Here is a 22,836-nt window from a genome sequence, read left to right as displayed (position 1 = left end):
TAAAACGGACCGAACCATTATGACATTGAACACGTAACTATATATACTTTTATTCATTGCTTGTTGCAGAACTGCTGAAGTAAGATCACTTCTTAACTAGCGTTATTTATATACTCAAAATATATTTTTGGATTACTTGAATTACATTAGAACTTTGACGATATCAAAATCTTCACGTAGTATGTTAATATGTGTGTTATTTGATCCCGGGGTTCTTTACTTTTAATATAGCCATCTAAGATTGCGATACTTTAGTATACGACAAAGAGGTCGGCTGTCAGCCAGAGGAATGCGTCATTATCAACCAATATGCTTAATAATTAATATTTTTAGAAGTATCATATTTCTACATGGAAGACACCCCGCTGAGTTAATTCAATTGAATAAGATTATTACGTGTTTGCATTGATAATTAGACCGAAACAATGTCAATATCGACGTTACTCAATCATTGTTTTTCATCTGGTCTGTTATACGTGATTGATATTAATTGTAATTTGAATAATCAAAATAGGAAGGAAAAAAAATAGCCATAACAGGAGGAAATAGATATAGGATCAGTAATCACAGGTTTCTTTCAATAATACCAAAACAGTCAAAATAGCATAAGTAAGAAACTCCGGAAAAAATATATGTCGATGATTGTCAAAATAACATTTACTTTTTTTACAGGAAAAGTGTGCAATAGAGCGAAATTCTCCCTGATAACATGAGACACAAACAGATAATATTTACATATGATTAATATCATTCAGGCTGCAAAAATCAAAGAAGATTTCTACTTGGCGTCAGTTGGGATGTGATTTTGATTTTCTACCATAACGAGTAATTAAAAAATGTGAGATGAAAACCTTACGCATAACGTTGCTCAAATGTTCATTTACAAAAGAGTATTCCTAATGAATCATACCTGATCATATCTGTAGTTCAATTGACCTAAGGTCACCTATTCATATTGCGATATTGCAGGTCGGAACGTGATGTTGTTGAATTATAACATGCCAAAACGGCATGAAGCTAGTACGCAAAAGTTAAGTCTTGTTTCTATGTAAATATCTTAAAATAACATTCGTTTTATAGTCCTACTCATAGGAATTGCCAAGATGAGTAAAATGTTGGAATAAATGGTCGAGTAGAAAATGCATGTTGGTGTTACTGCCTACAAAAAACCCATTACTAATAGTGGTCGCTTTGTGGTGTTGTAATCAGTTGAAAATCAAGAATTAAACTGTTTGCATGATAAGCATATTGAAACAAGATAACACAACTGACTCTATGGAATTATTGTGATTTCTATGGCTGCCGTTTTTCGTTTTCTACTTTTCCTGTCAGCTTATTGTTATGCCATTGTTATAATCAAATCTCAAAGTTATAACATGTAATTGATTGTTTTTATTTATCTCGAGTATATGCCCTTCAATATATCGTAAAAGATACCTTCAATATTTAAAGTTCACATGTTAATACCAAATCCGTGAAATACCGTTTTGTGTGGTTCAAATGTTAACAGTTTACCAATACGACCGCGTCCATATCACTTTTGCGTATATAGTAGCACTGTTACATTACTAACAAATTCATATACCGTAACATTTGTGTGTGTGCTGAAATAGCTATAATTGAATGAGTTATTTTATTATTCTATAACTTTTTAGATCTTCCTAAAGTACAAGGTCAGTTTTGAACTACCTCTGTACCATCATTTTTTGTTGGCAATATATGTTTGTCTACTTCGACTTAGTATTCCATGAACTGATAAAATAGTTTGTAACATTTTGAAACCTAAACTATTATCACAACTATCAGTACCACTAGCCTGTGTGGTGCTGTATGTTCGTATATATAAACATAAACTGTACTTTTATATGCAAAATGTACAGTAGTACACATACCAGTTTGCATGATATTATTCTGGATCCTGATAGAAATATTTCACTGAACTTTAAATGCTTCTTTATTTAACTATGACCTACTCACTACATGTACAAAAGACGATGCATGAAGTAAATCAAATATCACTCATCAGTAATTAGTAAGTTTTTATTTTCCAGATTTTAAAATAATTGCAACATTTCCTATTGCACATGGAATTTACAACTATATATACACAGACATTCAGACATACTCATTCAGTCGGACATTCACACTCAGTCTGACATACTTAAGTCTGACATACACACTCATACATATAATAACTCATGCATTTGTCATAATATTGACATCAATTAACATTCAAGGTAAAACCTCACATTATATCATACTTCTGTTTATGGTTGATATATTGCACCCGTTGAACACATAATAACACTCTGGCAAAATAAGTGACAGAGCGTTAAGGAACAAAGTTGTATATGCGGCTTGTTTTGCCATTCCGACGCTATTCCCTAGTAAAATATCAATGTCACTGATACATCTTCTTCAAATTAGTACCAGATACTCTTAAGCACACATATAGGAATCTTTTTAGGAAGTTTGGAAACTCTTAAATTATCCAATAAGCACCATTCAAAGGAAAGTCTGTTTTTTCATTAAAACGTCTTTCGGATTGTGTTATTGTGCCAGTTAAGTTTCGAAATAAAAACATGCTGCTGATCAAAGTATCTGGGTCCAGAAAGTGTTTTGAGCGTCACTGAATCACGCGATTTCGTAATTTCCTTATGTCACATACGTGTTCAAGTTCTCAGCAAAAAAACACCCTATGGTACGTGCTCGAACAGACACCTTTACATCGTCATGGGTTAGTCTCCGTAGTGGGCAGATCAGTAAAACTTGGGGCTATCTGAAAAGACAAATACATTCGAACATTACGTATGTGAACATTTGAATGTTATATGATTATCTACTCGATACAGAAAAACAATTTCTATATATTCTGAAATCAATCTAAACAACCGAGCGTTATTTAATAACCATTTAGTCATTTTTTTCGGAATGTTATTTTAAATATTTACCTTAAATTGCTAAACTTTTGTTTCTGTCTACATGGCGGTAGTGATCCCTCTTTCTAGAGTGCAGAATCAATATTCCAGTTGATGGATTCATTTGAAATGCTGTTCCTCTATCCCAGTTTCCTATTACAAGTCATTGTCGTTACTAGAAATGCTGGCGTCGCTATCGGAATCTGCAGAGCTAGAATCCTCCTCTGGAATGGATTCGTTCAGATTGACGAATTTCCGTCTTCCTTTAACCAAAGAAACTTTCTTTCTCATTGGTCTCCCTTGGTTCGTCCTCCGTTTAACCAGCGTCTTGATATTATCATTGATACATATGAGTTGATTCATTAACTGGACATCTTGTTGTCGGAGGTCAAGCTGGAAAGATAAACATGTATTATTATCAAAAATTTTCAACTAGAAAACATATTTTATAGGAGGTCATGTAGGTACCTTTTAAATCATATTAGATTAGTTTGGATCATTAAAATGCTTGACAATTTCTAATTTATGCATATAGATATATATATATATATATATATACAAAATGTAGACATTATATTTACCATTTCGCTCCTCAATGTTGCCAGCGCATTGTTAATCCTATCTGTTGGCGTATTTCCGGTTATAACGGCTTCCATTTCTACTTGATTTAGTGTAATTATGTTGTCAATATCCAGACAGAGTATCGTACAGTATCAGTATAAGAACTAATCATATTCCTGTCTTGAATCCCTTATATACCCTCTACATATTCCTACGTGGGGAAGCTATACGTTTGTGTGGGGTTAATGACAGGTAACAGCACCTGGTGAACACGCTGTGGTACCACCAGGGAGGTATCGGTTACACCTGTCTCACAGGTTACCTGTATATCAAGTAAACGCAATACAGGTGTAATGTTACATGCTAATTGACTAGATGGTGTTTGATAAATTTTGTGCGATCGGAAAAGGGGCGTGGAGGTTCTCCCGTGTGGCAAATTCTTGAAGCCGTTGAAATATAAAACCAAGCAAATGTTTGTACCACACGTCTGGGAGCTGTTTTCACACCTCCTATTCTTGACATCAATCCTATAATACACACAATGTGATTTGTAAACCCGCCTTTGTTATCGATGTGGTTAATATTAACACCACGAGGAACATTATTTGAAAAATCAGTTTTCATCCGTGACATTTAATTAGCTCAAATACCTACCTTTATTGCATGTACAATTGACAATATTTGGCCATCACAGTATAACTTGTAAATAGGTTTGAATTCTACCTGCTTACCCCACCTTAGCTTTTATTATTAGATACACGTATATCGAAGGAATGATTGAATGACACTCGTAAGAAACATATATATATAATTTTAAGTAAAAGAAATAGATGACAATCAAAGACATTATGTACGATGGCCGACAGCGGCCGCCAAATACCAACAACAGAGTAATAGGTTTGTGTACATGTACATTTTCTACACGTACAGTACAACTACTCAATATTGCAAAATGCGTACATGTACATTTTGCAACTTGTCATGTACAGTACAACTACTCAATATTGCATAATGCGTGCATGTACATTTTGCAACTTGTCATGTACAGTACAACTACTCAATATTGCATAATGCGTACATGTACATTTTGCAACTTGTCATGTACAGTACAACTACCTAATATCCATTAACATTCCTAACATTCGAATCCAACATTCCACGATTTGACGGTATGAAATTGAGGTTACTTGGTGTAGGAGGATACGTGTTACATAGGGTAGAGCACGTGGTGACAAACTTATATTCCGAATGCCTTTTAGTCCGAAGACTCAATAGTTCGAAGACCCAACAGTCCAAAGGCTCGATAGTCCGAAGGCCCGCTAGTCCGTAATAGGTAAATATACTAATACACGTTGTGCAGTAATGTTGATATTTAGTTTTATATTAGCATTACTCAAAATTTTTACTAAATCTTTTTTTAACCCTATTGTGAAAAATAAGAAATTAAAGGTAAAGACAGATTCAAAATCAAATGGTTCAAAAGAAACTTTCACAGATAAAGATTTGGAGCGAAAAAATCAACAGAAATAAACAATGAAAGAACATGCGTGGCATGCACAGAAAAAGTTCTTGGAGCGTAAACACAAATATTTTGAGCTTTTTACAGTTCTCGGACTTGATAGATTTCTACATACCTAACAAACTATCGTGAATCAGAAACTGAAAGAAAATGTGTATTGATGAGAGTATACGGGGAATTCCCAAAAATAATAACTGTGGCTGCCGGGCCAAGTTTCTCTGAAAATTAGTCCCTGAATGCAACGGCGGATTTTACAGTCCATACAAAATGGCGGAACACCGAAAGCGTGGACCTGGGAAAACGCAGACAGATTTCTGCCAAAAGTGAGTGGAATCGGCAAAACCCGAGTACTTCCTTAGAAAAGGAAATGATTCGTTGGAACTTAGCGAGAAAAGAAAAAGGGAATAGACTCGAATTCCAATTTTGCCGGACGTCTATTGGATTGCTGATTAGCTTTTGAACATTGTCAACTTTACCGGTCACATGGTTCACGTATGCTCGACATGTAAACAACGACCATGTATGTAGTTTATGTTCAGAACACGTTGGTAAAGCCTCGTTCTCGGCTCCGTGACAAATCTCGCGATAAATATAAATGCGGAGAACGTGAGTGAGCATCTTGGATTTCCACTAATACATGTGTGCAACTAGAATTTAAGGAACAACACAACATCAGCATCACTAATTAATTCACCGCATCTTAACAAAAAAATGGCCCTATAACTGACCACCATCATCAACATGTGAATACAAGGAATGACAACTCTTGGTAGACATTGAATATACAAAATCTAAAAGATGATAGAAAATGTGGTTATTTTGCTTAAATATCAATGTTCATATATTCACGAAGTGCTCATTTGGAGGTCTTTTTTTAGCAGAAAACACTAAAATTGCATTGACCAGTCCATTCAAAATGGCGTCGTATTGTGAAGCGTAACGTTGCAAGGACACGACGTCAAAGATTATGCTACTGATCCCCATGCTTTTTGGCAAAAATGTTTTGTTTTTGTTTTGTTTTTTGTTGTTTTTTTTTATATTGAATGGGAAACCATTCATACATGTACATGTATATAACCATTTATCCACATTACAATATTACATATTTTCGGACTATCGGACCTTCGGACAATTGGGCCTTATGACCGATGGGCCTTCGGATTATCGAGCCTTCGGACTGTTGTGCCTTTGGACTAAAAGGCATTCGGAATATAAGTTTGTCACCACGTGCTCTACCCTATGTAACACGTATCCTCCTACACCAAGTAACCTCAATTTCATACTGTCAAATCGTGGAATGTTGGATTCGAATGTTAGGAATATTAATGGATATTAGGTAGTTGTACTGTACATGACAAGTTGCAAAATGTACATGTACGCATTATGCAATATTGAGTAGTTGTACTGTACATGACAAGTTGCAAAATGTACATGTACGCATTTTGCAATATTAAGTAGTTGTACTGTACGTGTAGAAAATGTACATGTACACAAATCTATTACTCTGAAGTTGTTATTTGGCGGCCGCTATCTACGGAAGAGCATTAGGGCCATGAAGCAAAAAAAATAAATTCATCTTTTCGTGTTAATAACTCGAAATTTCGACTTACTAACTCGAAATTTCGAGATAATAACTCGAAATTTCGACTTAATAACTCGAAATTTCGAGATAATAACTCGAAATTTCGACTTACTAACTCGAAATTTCGACTTAGTAACTCGAAATTTCGAGATAATAACTCGAAATTTCGACTTAATAACTCGAAATTTCGACTTAATAACTCGAAATTTCGACTTAGTAACTCGAAATTTCGAGATAATAACTCGAAATTTCGACTTAATAACTCGAAATTTCGACTTACTAACTCGAAATTTCGACATAATAACTCGAAATTTCGTGATAATAACTCGAAATTTCGAGATAATAACTCGAAATTTCGACTTAATAACCAAAAGTAAAATTAGTTTGCTTTCGTGAGATCCCCCTTTAAGTGAATATGATAGATTGTGTTGAATATACTTATGATTAACATAGAAACACAAATGATGAATAAAGACACTAAATCTAGTGCATTACCGATCTCCATAACTAAAATTATTATCTCGAAATTTCGAGTTATTAAGTCGAAATTTCGAGATAATAACTCGAAATTTCGAGTTATTAAGTCGAAATTTAGTAAGTTTGCTTAATGGCCCTAATGCTCTTCCGTATATATACCACTATAACGCTAATGGAGAATGAAGCATTTTGCAAAACTAAGAGCATATTTATTATATATTCAACTGTTTATATATATATATTGCTTATTGAAGGATTACTGAATGTAAGTGACAGTAAGAAAACTTATGTTAGCTATTTTGATATACACGTTATTACATATGCTTTTATTTATAACTAGGTGAAGGACTAATGAAAGTAAGACAGCTTCATTACTAGCATTATTGCAATACATAAAAAAAACTTTCGGATTATTTCAATAACCTAAGCAATATTTTACAATATTGAGATCTACGCGGGATACATCGAAACATGTATTTGGTCCCGCGTTAATTATTCTTAATATAGCTATTTATGATTACGATACTTTAGTATACGACGAAGGGGTCGGCTGTCAGCCAGAGGTATGCGTCATTATTAACCAATATGCTTAATAATTGATATATTAAGAAGTATCACATTTCCATGTGGAAGACACCCTGCTGAGCTAATCAAGAAACGATAAATTATTCCATGTTGGTAGTGCAAATCATACCGAAACAACGTCATTACATAATCAAAGTGAAAAGCAAATCATTATACAAAATTTCGACTTTTCGATAGTAAAAAGTACAATACCGTTATAAAGCCTTGCACTCCGCCTTTTCTGATTTTACTTATGGAAGTTCATCAACAATCTATTATTCCAGATACAACCTTGAATCACTAAATTAAAAACTAAAATAATGAAGTATTGAAAACTAGATTATCGGTTTGTCAGGATGATAATTTTCCTAACCAAACTTCTTTCTTCTGGATTCGCATATGTTTTGCTCTTGGTGACACTAACTTTAATATGTAACGGGAATAAAAGTGATAAAGGCAGTCTCATAATAATCCTTCGTACATTCTTGGCATTCCAAAACTGGTTTATATGTACTTTCTCATATTAACATTTTCATCTTTTGCCTTATATTCAACTTTAGCGTAACAGGTAGTAAAAGTGGTATAGATTCAGTAAGTACAGATGTCATTAAAAACGGTTATAGTTGGTTATTTTGGATGATTGTTTTTAATGGGTTTTTTTTTTTTTTTTTTTTAATATTTCATTTTTTTCAGAAACTGCAATATCTGTAAACTCCTCCTGATAGCATAATGAAATGCCAGCAAATAAATGAACTGACACATGCTTTAAGCTAATAAAAATGTCATCAAGGCTGTAAGCAATTACATTGATAATATAGTAATTCAATTTAGCGTCAGTTTGGATGACATTTCGATTTTCCGCATCACCGAGTTGTTCCACAATGAATACTTTAATGAGTATGAAAGCTTACACATTCCGTTGGACAATGGTCCAAATAAGAATGTTCCTAATAAAACCTTATTATATATCTATCAATAGAATAATCATAGCAAATTAGTGAAGTATTGATATTGGTGGTCTGTGTGAGAGGGTACTTTACTACCGTATTCTTCGCTATGAACAATTGCTGCCAGGACCTCTGGATAGAAACGAATACTCCATGTCAGTATCCGACCCACTTAGTTATTAATTTCAGTATTCCTCACACGTATATTTCAACCCTCGTAGGAAACCTTAATATAGAATGACCAGGAATAAAAACCTTATCATTCGCCATCTACATAATTAATAAAACAATACTATAGAGGTTTTGTCACTGTTTGAAACACTGTGCCAGGTGTAAATGATATGTCCCTGGTGGTAATTGGCTAATACAACAGGTGCTTTGTGTGTTCAATACTGAACCACCCGCGGTCTTTCGTAGACCCACCTAAGGGTGGTACACAAGTATAAATAGGAGTGAAAATAGAACCTGCTCATTTCTTCTTCAAACGCTGATTAGTGTGTAACAATTAAGGGTAGCAAGAACTATTGAAAAGTAGTATCAACAAAGATTAGACATGGAATCTGTAGCATCTAACAGTACCGCCACTGAAAGGATAAATAGTGCTCTTGCTGCACTCAGAAGTGATATGGTAAGGATTATATAATGCATAAGCTTAATCACTAATTTCTTTTCCGCATTGTCTTAAATTAGCAATTTTCAACGATTATCTCTGATAATTTGTTTTTAGTTTCAAATACGAACTTTAAATAAAATCTGATTGAATGTTAATTTGTTTTATTGCAGCTTGACCTGAGACAACAAGATGTCCAGTTGATGCAGCAGCTCATTTGTATTAACGACAACATCAAGGCCCTGACCAAACGAAGACCTAACTCCGGCAGGCAACGCAAAACGAAATACTCTTCGCTCAACGGGCGACGGCAGTTTATCAATCAGAATGAATCGATTCCAGAAGAAGATTTGAGTTCTGCAGATTCCGATAGTGATGAAAGTCTCTCTGGTATAGAAAATTAATCTAACAGGACCCAAAAATAGAACCATTGGTGCGAGTACTGGAGAAGAAATATGGTTGGACACATATCGCATAGGCTAATATTGCCGGTTCTAAAACCATGCATTTTGTCTCGCTACACTGACAATCAAATGCGATCCAAATATGGACATATACTTCTGGACATTCTTTTACTATAGAAAAACATAAAATTAACAAGAAGAGATTCGAAGACATCGAATGCTTTAAAGAGAATGTGGGCATTACTTGAAATCATTGGATCTAAAATGCCCAGCATCAAACGCTTGCAGTTTCCTGTACATTCAATAGTGAAAATGACGTTTCTTTCAAAAGGACCTTTGCTCATGCCTGCCATACTTTATATTACTGTGTTCAATAGTATGAATGAATCAACTGATATGTAAGAAAGAAGTATATGCTTATACTGATGAATGTGAATGTAGACCAGTTGCGCGAAAAGCTGTCAATTTAAATGTGTGCTTTTAAGAATGAGATCATATCCTGGAAAAATTTAAGAAAAAAAAAGTTTACTGTCACCAGATTGTCGAACTTATTCTGTAGTCATGCTTGATTCAATGGTCAATGTAAATGAGTAACTCCATACCTATATTGATGTGTATCTCAACTTATTACGTGCGTTTCTGGTTGTTTACAGCTACATGGATGTTTGAGTTGTTGTTAAGTCATATACGATTAAATGGCTGATGTAATTGTGTGGCTGTATGCTTACATTGGTGTGTATGTAACATTATCACGTTGGCAGTCAGATGGATACATGTGTTCAATTGTCTGGATGTTTACTGTTAAGCGCCGATTTGAGTTAGGGAAATTGCAATATTTATTACTATGTTATAGAATTTGAAAAATAAAAATTGAATGAAATATTATTGCTCTTGTTATTAATTCTGATTGGATGAACAATGAATTTGTTCGGTGACAAAAAGCCAAGCACACTTTATCGACTGTATCATAAACAAACTAACTGTAGTGACATCAAGCGAATTCGATTGATGATTTGATCCTGTTGATTTCAAATATATCTCGGTACCTATCCTAGATGTTTGAATGTACTATCTATTTATATTTCAAATTTAGATGTTCTGCAGGTTGTATTAGAAATGCGATACGTTTTATACGTTATGACACACAAACAGATAATCAGATATGACACTGTCAGCTATTAACGAGTATGTTTGGTTATCTAATCTCAGATTCGTCCAAAAAGTATTAAGCATGTTATTTATCAGAGAAAAAACTCGCAGAATCTGTCATGTTATTCGTTGTGTTTATCATTCGTAAATTAGTTGGATCTGGTGCATACATCACATTTGATAATACGGTCATATATACACTTTCAGACAGCATTACATATAAATATACAAATAGTTTATCATTGTTAATTCTATTTAAATCAGACACGTCGATGGTTCACGTCAAAAATCTTTTAATCTATGTCTGGTATCACTAGAAAGTATACTCGCCATGTACATCTTTGCAACTTCTAGGAGGGGCCGCGGTGGCCGAGTGGTTAAGGTGTCCCGACACTTTAACACTAGCCCTCCACCTCTGGGTTACGATTTCGAAACCTACGTGGGGCAGTTGCCAGGTGCTGACCATAGGCCGGTGGGGTTTTTTTCCGGGTTCTCCGGCTTTCCTCCACCTCCAAAACCTGGCACGTCCTTAAATGACCCTGGCTGTTAATAGGACGTTAAACAAAAAGAAACAAAGAAACAAACAAACAAACAAGCAACCTCTAGGTATTTATATAAGAGCCAAACGTATTACTCTGATGAACAATGTTAAGTATGTAATCAGTGAAAATATGTGTCAATACATCGGCCTTGAATTCTTCTACTTGTAAGTATAAACTTAAAAGCGTTTGCTGTCCCAAGGTTTAAAAGAATACCACCAACGTAAAATATTATTCATCATTGCGGGGAACATATCAATTACCGTACGAATGTAATAATATAGATACGTTATCAATCACCATCTAAACAATTAATGCCCAAAAATATCTATGCCTTGGCACTGTAGAAAACATTGTGTACATGTGCCAAATGTAACCGATCTCTCCACATAGGTACTTGGCTAAACTAACAGAAGCTTTGTGTGTTTCTAAAAGAAGACACCCGCGGATTCACGTAGCTCCACGTGAGGTTGGAGGACTAGTATATATAGGAATGAATCAAGGCTTTGATCATTTCTTACTCAGACACTGACTAACTTGTTACAACAAACACGGGAATGAACATGGAATCTGTACCATCCAACAGTACCGCCACAGACAGGATAAATAGTGCGCTTGCAACACTTAAGAGTGATATGGTACGTAATAAAAAAAAAATGTATACAATTATTGATTACTAATCAATGACTATGGTATGCTCTATAAGTGAGGTATATTTCAGTCCTGTACCTTTGTGAATGATAAAAAAATCTAATAAATTGTTCACTTTTATCATTACAGCTTGACCTGAGACAACAAGATGTCCAGTTGATGCAGCAGCTTATTTGTATTAACGACAACATCAAGGCACTGACCAAACGAAGACCTAACTCCGGCAGGCAACGGAGGACTAAATACTCTTCGCTCAACGGGCGACGGAAGTTTATTAATCAGAATGAATCGATTCCAGAAGAAGATTTGAGTTCTGCAGATTCCGATAGTGATGAAAGTATCTCTGGTATAGAAAATTAATCTTATGTTAGATAACAGTTACAGATAAACTGAAGACTTAACAGACAGGACCTAAATATAGAACCATTGGTGCGAGTATTGGGGAAGAAATATTGTTGGACACATATCGCATAGGCTGATATTGCCGGTTCCATGCATTTTGTCTCGCTACACTGACAATTAAATGCGATCTAAATATGGACATATACTTTTGGACATTCTTTTACTATAGAAAAAACATAAATTTTACAAGAAGAGATTCGAAGACATCAAATGCTTTAAAGAGAATGTGGACATTACTTGAAATCAGTGGATCTAAAATGCCCAGCATCAAACGCTTAAAGTTTCCTGTACATTCAATAGTGAAAATGACGTTTCTTTAAAAGGGACATTTGCTCATGCCTGCCATACTTTATATTACTGTGTTCAATAGTATGAATGAATCAACTGATACGTAAAAAAGAAGTATATGTTTATACTGATGAGTGTGAATGTAGACCAATTGCGTGAAAAGCTGTCAATTTAAATGTGTGGTTTTAAGAAAGAGATTATATCCTTGACAATTCTAGAAAAAAATGTTTACTGTCACCAAAAGGTCGAAGTTATTCTGTAGTCATACTTGATTCAATGGTTAATGTAAATGAGTAACCCCATACTTATATTGATGTGTATTTCAACTTATTACGTTGGTAGCAAAATACATGTAGACACGTGCGTTTCTGGTTGTTTACAGCTACTGTACATGGATGTTTTAGTTGTTGTTAAGTCATATAAGATTAAATGGCTGACGTAATTGTGTGACTGTATACTATATTGGTGTGTATGTAACATTATCACGTTGGTAGTCAGATGGATAAATGTGTTCAATTGTCTGGTTTGTTTACTGTTAAGTGTCGTTTTGAGTTGGGAAACTTGCAATATTTATTATTATGTTAAAGAATTTGAAAATAAAAATTGAATGAGATATTATTGCTCGTGTTATCAATTCTGATTGGATGAACAATGAATTTGTTTGGTGACCAGAAGCCAAACACACTTTATCGATTGTATCATAAACAAACTTACTGTAATGACATCAAGCGAATTCGATTGATGATTTGATCCTGTTGATTTCAAATATATCTCGGTACCTATCCTAGATGTATGAATGTACTATCTATTTATATTTCCAATTTAAATGTTGTACAGGTTGGATTAGAAATGCGATACGTTTTATACGTTATGACACAAAAAACAGATAATCAGTTATGACACTGTCAGTTATTAACGAGTATGTTTGGTTATCTAATCTCAGATTCGTCCAAAAAGTAGCATGTAATTTATCAAAGAAAGAACTCGCAGAATCTTTCACGTTATTCATTGTGTTTATCATTCGTAAATTAGTTAGATCTGGTGCATACATCACATTTGATAATACGGTCATATATACACTTACAGACAGCATTACATATAAATATAGAAATAGTTTATCATTGTTAATTCTATTTAAATCAGAAAATGATATACTGTTTCCAGACACGTCGATGGTTCACGTCAAAAATATTTTATTCTATGTCTGGTATCACTGGGAAATATATTCACCATGTGCATCTTTGCAATCTCTAGGTATTTATAAAGAGCAAAACGTATTACTCTGATGGACAACGTTAAGTATGTAATCAGTGAAAATATGTGTCAATACATCGGCCTTGAATTCTTCTCCTTGTAAGTATAAAACTTAAAAGCACTTGCTGTCACAAGGTTTAAAAGCATACCACCAACGTAAACATATTATTTATCATTGCGGGGAACATATCAATTACCATAAGAATGAAATAATATAGATAGGTTATCTATCACCATCTAAACAATTAATGCCCAAAAATATCTATGCCTTGGCACTGTAGAAAACATTGTGTACATGTGCCAAATGTAACCGATCTCTCCACATAGGTACTTGGCTAAACTAACAGAAGCTTTGTGTGTTTCTAAAAGAAGACACCCGCGGATTCACGTAGCTTCACGTGAGGTTGGAGGACTAGTATATATAGGAATGAATCAAGGCTTTGATCATTTTTTACTCAGACACTGACTAACTTGTTACAACAAACACAGGAATGAACATGGAATCTGTACCATCCAACAGTACCGCCACAGACAGGATAAATAGTGCGCTTGCAACACTTAAGAGTGATATGGTAAGTAATAAAAAACTGTATACAATTATTGATTACTATCAATGACTATGTTATGCTCTATAAGTGAGGTATATTTCAGTCCTGTACCTTTTTGAATGATCAAAAAATCTAATAAATTGTTCACTTTTATCATTACAGCTTGACCTGAGACAACAAGATGTCCAGTTGATGCAGCAGCTTATTTGTATTAACGACAACATCAAGGCACTGACCAAACGAAGACCTAATTCAGGCAGACAACGCATAACGAAACAATCCTTGCTCAACGGGCGACGGAAGTTTATTAATCAGAATGAATCGATTCCAGAAGAAGATTCTAGTTCTGCAGATTCGGACAGTGACGAAAGTTTGTCTGGTATTGAAAATTAATCCATACAGTGTTTACAAAACTGTTTCCGAGTTATTGAACTTTAAACAAATAGGAAAACTTGTGCTAAAAACAAGCAATGATGACGATAAGAAACATTATTAGATCTTATTCCATGTATCAACAACGTCAATCCTACAACGTTCCTTTTTATACTGCGGAGCCAGATGAACTGAACTGTGATCTAAATTTGGACAGACATTTTTGTCAATCTATAGATACGTGTGAAGAAACCCGAGTTTATACGAAGATATTCAAAGACTTCATATGTCAATCCAATAATAAGGACATTGCTTTACTTTCGTTAATCCAAAGAGAACGTGTATACTGATTCGTACCCTGATACTTAACTCAAGAAGGAAAAACAAAGTTTTAACAATTCTTTCATTGATTAGCTCAAAACTGCCATTTTGTATTAATGTGTTCAAATAATATGAATATATGCATGTGGTTTTCGAATATTAGTGTAACTCGAAATTAAAAGAAAATTTGAAGGTTGTAAATGAGGCATTAATATATCCCATGTTGACGAGTGTGTTGGTATTCCACATAAGACAAATTAGGCAGATCAAGTGTCTGTTTTGAAAATATGAGTTTGAGTCTAGACAAGCGATTGAATAAATGATCGTATGTCAGTGAGTTGTTGTAAGCCTAGCTTTTTGCATATGTAAATTTATGAATGTTCAATTTTTCTCGAGAGAGAGAGAGAGAGAGAGAGAGAGAGAGAGAGAATTTGGGAAGTTGCAATATGTTTTACAACGTTATATATTGAAATAAACAAAAGTGATCAGAATATTGTTGTTTTTGTTTTCTATTGATGACGAATGTTCATTGAATTGTTCTCGGTTCATACATTAAGCAGAATTCATCAATTCGATAAGAAACAATTTAAAGGAGGCAACAGCAAAAATGTCGTTTCTCTATTTGTCATGCAAAATTAAAAGGTATCTATCCTTATTGTACGTGTGATGCAAAACTTCGTCACAGTTAATCTGCTTAAGATCAACAACTTAAAAATCTGGTTCTTTTTTAAAGGTAGTTAGGTTGAAAGAAAAAAAGACCAGCGAATTGGGACACATATATGAAAATGTTCATGTGATACAGTCTTTTCCCTATATGTCCTTAGTGCGCCAAATATACTAATATAATGCTTCAACAAAAGACAGTTTCAAAACTGTTCACGGTTTGGTCTGTGTTTAAAGGATTAAGACGGAACATGTTTTTGATATAATAACTATATACCCTGAACAGTAAAGTAAAATACCAGATAGACAACCTACTGACCATTCATTTTGCAGGTAAAACCATGTCGTATTTATACTTCAAAAACGTTGTCAAAATAGAACTTGTAATATGATATAGTTTGCTTCATTTTGTTGGTTTACATTCATGTATATATGAATTGAATCTATGAATATATGTATATTAAAAACAAGTTGTTGACAATATTGATCAAAAGCCTAACTTATTGTATGTTGGTATATTGACCCTGCATATTCTGCAGGTGAATACAGAAATGTTGCCGGTACTTCCCCTAAACACGTATTGTGAACGTATACTGCGTGGGGAGCATATCATTTACTGTAGGAATGCATTAATTGTGACCTTATCAAACACCATCCAAACAATTAAGCACCAAATACATGCTCTGTGGCTATATGTTATATAGTCAAAATGTAATTGATATACTTGGCTTCTACGATAGGTGTTCTGTGTGTTAAAATGCTACACCACCCGTGGATTTTTCGTAGCCAAACGTAATGGTGGAGTTGGCATATAAAGAAAAGAGAAAATATATCTGATCATTTTATTCACAGACATTGACCAGGTTGTTACAAAACCGTCTAGAATTCACCAGCCATGGCATCCGAACGAATGATATCAAGCACTACCGCAGCTGAAAGGATAAATGGTGCTCTTGCTACACTCAGGAGTGATATGGTAAATTTCATCTAATTCATACGCTTAACGATATGTTATTGTATATATTATGTACCATCTACGTGGTCTACTAAAATAGCATAACCAATGTTGTTCAACTGTAATATAACGTTCACTTTTATCATTGCAGCTTGACCTGGGACAACAAGATGCCCAGTTGATGCAGCAGCTTATTTGTATCAACGACAACATCAAGACAATGACAAAACGAAAACCTAACTCCGGCAGATAAGATTTTCCACACAGGCTATTTTACCCATGTCAATTGTCGTTTTCCCAAAAAGAGCGTATGTGTTTTATGAAATTTGAAATCAGATCAAAAGGTATGGGATTGAGTTACTAAAAGCTTGCATTGATGTAAATGTGAAATAATAAATGAATAGAGATGTGTATGATCCTATGTCCAGTTGACATGAATGTGTATTGTTAACGCATGTGTATTGAGTGCGGTGATTGGGATAGTTGCAATATTTATTACCATGTTAAGGATATCATTAAAATAAAGAAAAATGTTACCAGAAAAACGTTAATGTTCTTGTTTTCTATTTGCTATGGATATCTCTTGAATTGTTTGTAAATCAGCATGTTTCATCAAACACATCATAGATATTAAGTGAAACGGCACCAATTACATCGGATCAACTAAAATCAAAGTATCTCTTCATGGTTACCATCCTCTCTGTCTGCGTATCGAGCTTTGCATTACATACTTAAAAGAGTATTACAGTTTAACTTTAACCACAATGGTGTCAAAATAAAACAAAATAGTCAAGATATTGTTAGATACAATACATTACATATTGTTTTGTATTTGAATTTGTCTAATAACAGTATCCTGTCAGTGGTTGCCTTGTTTGATAACATAGATGCATACTCAATGTTTTTTGGCTGATCAATCTTATAAACACTCTTTTGTAATAAATGAGCAGGCTTTTGTTTTCATTCCTATTTATTACAACCCTCTATCCATAAGCAAGCCTGCGTAAAATACGATATTGTATGATCCACATGCCTAAGTAGAGAGATCAGTTACATCTGGCACATTGACAATATATGGCTATTGTTTATGTATACATTGTTAGGATAGTGTTTGACTAGGTATCTACATTTGTTCATGAAATGTGTGCTTTAAATATGTCAAGAATCCATATATCGATTTAAGTATCGAAACTGCTACACACTATCTTACATTCTTAAACATTTCTGTTTTGTATTGAAGTATAAATATATGTTATCCTAGACAAATAAATAAACCAAAGGACAGCGGAATTAGACATCATCATCGTATGGTTAAGATGATTTCAATGTGAATTTCGCGTATATTTTGTTAAGTTTCCACAAAATCCGGTACACTAGATAAATACACGTACTGGATATTACGAAAAGGTTAAACATATTGAATAAAATTCCATCTTAAATTACCAACGGGATAAACACAATAACATTTAATACTTCTAACATTTTTAGGTACAATAGTATATTTACATTTCTAGGACGAATGAGTGATATAATATGCCACAAATGATATTGTAGTTGACATGTGATGATTTTTATTCAATTGGCGTTCTTAACATTAATTATTATCTATGATGTGTTGCAGGGTATATTTAGATATATGAGTAAATGTTTCTAAAATTCCAATAAAAATAAAGACACTGAATTTGGGACCATGTACGCCATCCTATACCATTTCAACAGTGTAACACACACATATACACATACATGTATACATGTATATCCTTGCTGAACTGCAAAGGAATATGCTTAAGATTGACATACAACGGGGGGGAAAATCAACAACATCATGCAGAATCATTTCAAAATTTTCAACATATCCCTTACAAATAATATCATGAAATGTGTCAATTGTTGAACAAAAATCTAGGCTAAGCAACTTGGCCTAGCTATGGTGAAACCTGACTTATGTACATAGTAGTTTACCCCCAGCTTGTACCATTGCGATAGAACAGTTTAACTTGTCAAAGGTGGAAATGTTATAGTGGTACAGGGTGTGTGAGCCGATCTAAATAACGTTGATATTTTAGCGGTATTGGTTTCGATAAGGTAACGGTATATCTAGCTACAAAATACATTGATTATACACAACGTTTATAAGGTCACGTACGAAATGCTTTTACACAAAGACTCAGGCTTGTATCTGTCCGCCATACAAAACGTATGAAATATGCGACTCTTTTTCTCTTTACCATAATGGGTCGTGTGTTAGCCAAAATGAAATTATTTACTTTGTAAACACAATTGATTTTAAGATGAAATCGGAAATAGTCCTGCCGCAAAAAGACTATCTTTCGTGCTATATTACTTATACATATCTACTCAAATCCCGAGCTGCATTGTTAAAAGCCGGGTACATAGTATATATGGTCCGCATAATTCCCTAACTAAAAAGCTACTGTATATTTATATAAACCTCAAAATACAGTCGCACGAAGGTAGAACCAAATATCCTTTCATCGCCATTCAGTTTTTTGTTTTTTGTTATTTTTGTTTTGTTTTTATTTTTTTAACACAATATCAATACTAATTTGAATTCATTGAACGTATCCAGTAGAATGTTAATGCAAAGATATCTCTAATATGTATACGGATGAACACAATTTCAATGGATTAACTAACGGAAAGAAAGAATAAATACAAGAAACAATACCCAAGCGATATTCAGAAAATGTGCTAATAATAGAAGCCTATTGAACTCAGCTGATTTCAAACAAATATTTCTGAAACATCAGGACTTTCTATCTCTAAGTAAGTTTGTGATCTTAAAAATGTCAAAAAGCAATATATGTATGTAGTATCAATTTGCTTGACATCTGCCACACCTCATATCAAGAAAATGTCATTCCTGTTCTCAGTCCAGGTATTCCTGTTGCCTGTTTGCTATGCGGGAGAACATATGTAGTAAAATGTCTGAAGTATGAGAACCATATCAAACACCATCTACGGAATATAATCCCGCACCCGATTAGCAGCTACACCGACACACACAAGGTGTAACCGATCGGTCTCCAGTGGCATAGGATCACGTGGTCAGTCCGTCAGTTACCCGTGACAAAGGGGTAGTATATAAAGACTTAATAACGCTAGCCATATCACTTCTCGCCTAGACACTAAATACACGGAACAACTTGTTCTATAACACTAAACTAATCACCATGGAATCCGCCCAGACAACTTCCAACACCGCCGCATCCGACAGGATAAACAGCGCTCTAGCAACTCTCAGGAGTGAAATGGTACGTAAGGCGTCTTATTTGTACAGCTAGATTACATTGATTTTATTTTTTTAATTAGCAATAAAGGTTTGTTCAAAAAAGTTTCTATCATAAGTAAACTATATTCTGATATACAATAATCGCTATATGTTTATCAATACGCTTACTGATATTCATGATTTTCGATATTGAAATATCTATTTAAAAGGTTTTACATGGCATGATATTCTTATTTCTATAGCCCAAAATAGTATTAACATACTATGACTTTTCATCAATAGTTAAACAGTATTGTTTTGATAATTACAGCTAGATCTTAGACAACAAGATGTGCAGTTGATGAAACAGTTACTGTCAATCAATGACAACATCAAAACGCTGTCCAAACGGAAACGAAGCTCTAGTACACCATTAAGAAAGAAACTCGCCCTGATCAACGGCCGAATGACATTCGTGAATATTGACGAGCCCATCTCTAACAGACAAACTCAAAGCTTTATGTCCAGAGGTAGAACCGGATCTCTCTCTAGCATTGAAGGTAATTATGTTTTTATTTCAAATGATGAAATAGCAATAGAAATCTTCCAAAATATGCACCAAAAATCACATGTAAATATAATGTAAAAATAATACGATTTTTTTTTCGAATTCCAATTATTGCTATCAGTTGCGAATTTAACTAATTGTACATTAATTAATATTGTTTCAGATACATCCAGCTCCACGGAAGACTTGAGTTCAATTGATTCTGACAGTGACGAGAGCTTATGTGGAACCATACATAGCCATTAGGAGGGAATCGTGCTTTAATCCGTATCCAAGATCAGGAAACACGAATTGATACTGACCGAAATAACAACAACAAAAACTTAAAACGTATGAAAGCTACAAAGAAATATTAATGTGTTAGATGATGTTGAAATTACGATAAATATGGAGGAGATGGACTAAGCTTCAACGTATTAACGAACAATCCATGATGTGACGTGATGAATGACCTATGTCTCTATTGAAAAAAGAGATAGTTGAACTCTGCCAAATGACTGTGTTCCACAAGTGTTTATGAACATTCCGAACAAGACAAATGAGTATATATTTATATATTCCGCTAATAACAATTGACGAAGGGCCTTGCCCATAGAAAACATGACGCAAAGGTATATGAAGAGATGATTTATAATTGCAATAAGTTTTACATGATTTATTTTAAATTTCAGACTATCGATTAGCCGCAATCGATTATGGATTTAATATACACAGTATGAATGAGTTTAATTGTACATATCACGACACAGGTGTGTAGATTCGCACGAAGGTTGAAAAGTATGTGAGTGTGTAATGTATTGAATCATTATATTATTGTTATTGACAACAGTCGAACTGACTGGCGTAAAGCTGTTAATTATTTTTTAAATGTTATTGGGATAATAAAAATAAATCTCAACTAAGACAAGGATTTTATTATTTTTGCAACAAGTTGTAGTGTTTTACCGATCATATATTCAAGCCATAAAGTTCTCTGGTGCTTAAAGCTTTGCATTAAAGTATGACTGTGCCTATTGCGTTTTCTGTACATTTGTGTATTATAAATGTATATATATTTCTATTAATTAGGGGGATTATCTGACCAAATGTCATTATCCGATAAATTTTAATCGTGCGAAAAAATGTGAAGTTACAGTATATGGAAAAACTTAATTTACAAAGTTATGTAATCCTCAGTGACGAGCTCTTAAACCTGAATTATTCACTACTATATATATATGGAGTTGATTATCAACACTGCAGAAGAAATATTGTAAATTGTTCGATTAAAATCATCGGATACAACATAAGAAATGATACACTATTAAGTAATTTAATTCAACGCAATACGCAATATCGAATACTCGAGTGTTATAGTGTTTTTAATCTCTTGATTGTATGCATATTCAGATTGACAACCATTTCACAAGATTGTTTAACATCTGGGTTATAGATGTGCAAGGCAACGTAAAAACCTGCATTGCATACTAAACAGAGAATTCATAATTAATAGGATTAATAACAAACGTATCGTATATTGCAGGTGAAAGATGACGCATTATTCCCGGTTTTATTGGATTAGAAGACTTATTGTATTTCCTGTTGGTTTAATAAATCCAAATTATTAACTTGTTTTATTTCATATTACGTTTACATGTATGGTTTAATTGAATTATACAAAACTGCTTGCAAGCTACTCTTTGTCTTAATAGAACTCAAAAATGTTGGTGGTTCTAACAGCATTCGTTAAGTAAACTACATGGAAGCAAGTGTTATAAAGATTATATTCGAATGTTTTAAGCAATTGTAACTCAGTATACAATGATATAAGCGTACAGGTACTTTGATCACAATGAGAAAAAATGCTGACAATGATCTGTTTTACCTATTAAGGTTATCTGATGCTGTTAAGTATGTTCACATGAGAGATGAACATCACGGGGTCTGTTTTGGAACAATGGACTTATGTCTCTATTATCCGAGAGACAATGTTCGATGACAACCGATGATCCAACACTTGTGTCAGATAGTAATCGGCATGCGTAGCTTTGTGTATAAAAAGGAACAAAGTATGCGGATATTTAAAAACAAGACAATCTCAACAAATATAGAGATATTTCAATAGTTGTTTTTTCTCGTCTTCAAACTCGTGCGTTTATTCGCGAACGTATTCAACCATTACATACATAATGGTGATACAAAATACAATCTATCAATTATGTTATACAATTTGAAAAATCCCTGTATTAGCAAACACTGATGATAAGAATGTGTCATTTGTATATATATACCTTATAATATGAAATTCGATAATTATTGATGAGCTTTCTATA

General features: G+C 33.8%; 2 protein-coding genes and 1 long non-coding RNA gene across 3 annotated transcripts; 2 read left to right on the top strand and 1 right to left on the bottom strand.

The window, feature by feature from the left end:
• Window positions 1–2,032: 2,032 nt before the first annotated feature.
• On the bottom strand, window positions 2,033–3,618 carry LOC117328556. The gene is made up of 3 exons (XR_004532979.1): window positions 3,500–3,618; window positions 2,952–3,311; window positions 2,033–2,779 (listed from the first exon to the last, which is right to left on the bottom strand). It is a non-coding gene; the product is annotated as an uncharacterized LOC117328556 (long non-coding RNA).
• A 10,709-nt stretch (window positions 3,619–14,327) lies between these two features.
• Window positions 14,328–14,880, top strand: LOC117326681. The gene is made up of 2 exons (XM_033883405.1): window positions 14,328–14,437; window positions 14,576–14,880. Exons 1-2 carry the CDS (start codon window positions 14,357–14,359, stop codon window positions 14,804–14,806), a joined length of 312 nt encoding a protein of 103 aa, XP_033739296.1. The 5' UTR covers window positions 14,328–14,356; the 3' UTR covers window positions 14,807–14,880.
• A 4,980-nt stretch (window positions 14,881–19,860) lies between these two features.
• On the top strand, window positions 19,861–20,848 carry LOC117327537. Its single transcript, XM_033884587.1, has 3 exons — window positions 19,861–19,999; window positions 20,288–20,516; window positions 20,688–20,848. The coding sequence occupies exons 1-3, from the start codon at window positions 19,919–19,921 to the stop codon at window positions 20,768–20,770; spliced, it is 393 nt and encodes a 130-aa protein (XP_033740478.1). The 5' UTR covers window positions 19,861–19,918; the 3' UTR covers window positions 20,771–20,848.
• The last annotated feature ends 1,988 nt before the right edge of the window (window positions 20,849–22,836 follow it).

This window comes from Pecten maximus, chromosome 5, assembly GCF_902652985.1.
Source record: "Pecten maximus chromosome 5, xPecMax1.1, whole genome shotgun sequence".
Taxonomy (NCBI): domain Eukaryota; kingdom Metazoa; phylum Mollusca; class Bivalvia; order Pectinida; family Pectinidae; genus Pecten; species Pecten maximus.
Note: the sequence above shows the minus strand (reverse complement) of the source record. Positions and strands in the feature narration are given on the sequence as shown.

Coding starts and splice junctions, on each gene's coding strand:
- LOC117327537 (XM_033884587.1), top strand. CDS start 19,919: ATGGAATCCGCCCAGACAACTTCCAACACCGCCGCATCCGACAGGATA. Junction 20,000..20,287: donor CAACTCTCAGGAGTGAAATG/GTACGTAAGGCG, acceptor TGATAATTACAG/CTAGATCTTAGACAACAAGA. Junction 20,517..20,687: donor ATCTCTCTCTAGCATTGAAG/GTAATTATGTTT, acceptor ATATTGTTTCAG/ATACATCCAGCTCCACGGAA.
- LOC117326681 (XM_033883405.1), top strand. CDS start 14,357: ATGAACATGGAATCTGTACCATCCAACAGTACCGCCACAGACAGGATA. Junction 14,438..14,575: donor CAACACTTAAGAGTGATATG/GTAAGTAATAAA, acceptor TTATCATTACAG/CTTGACCTGAGACAACAAGA.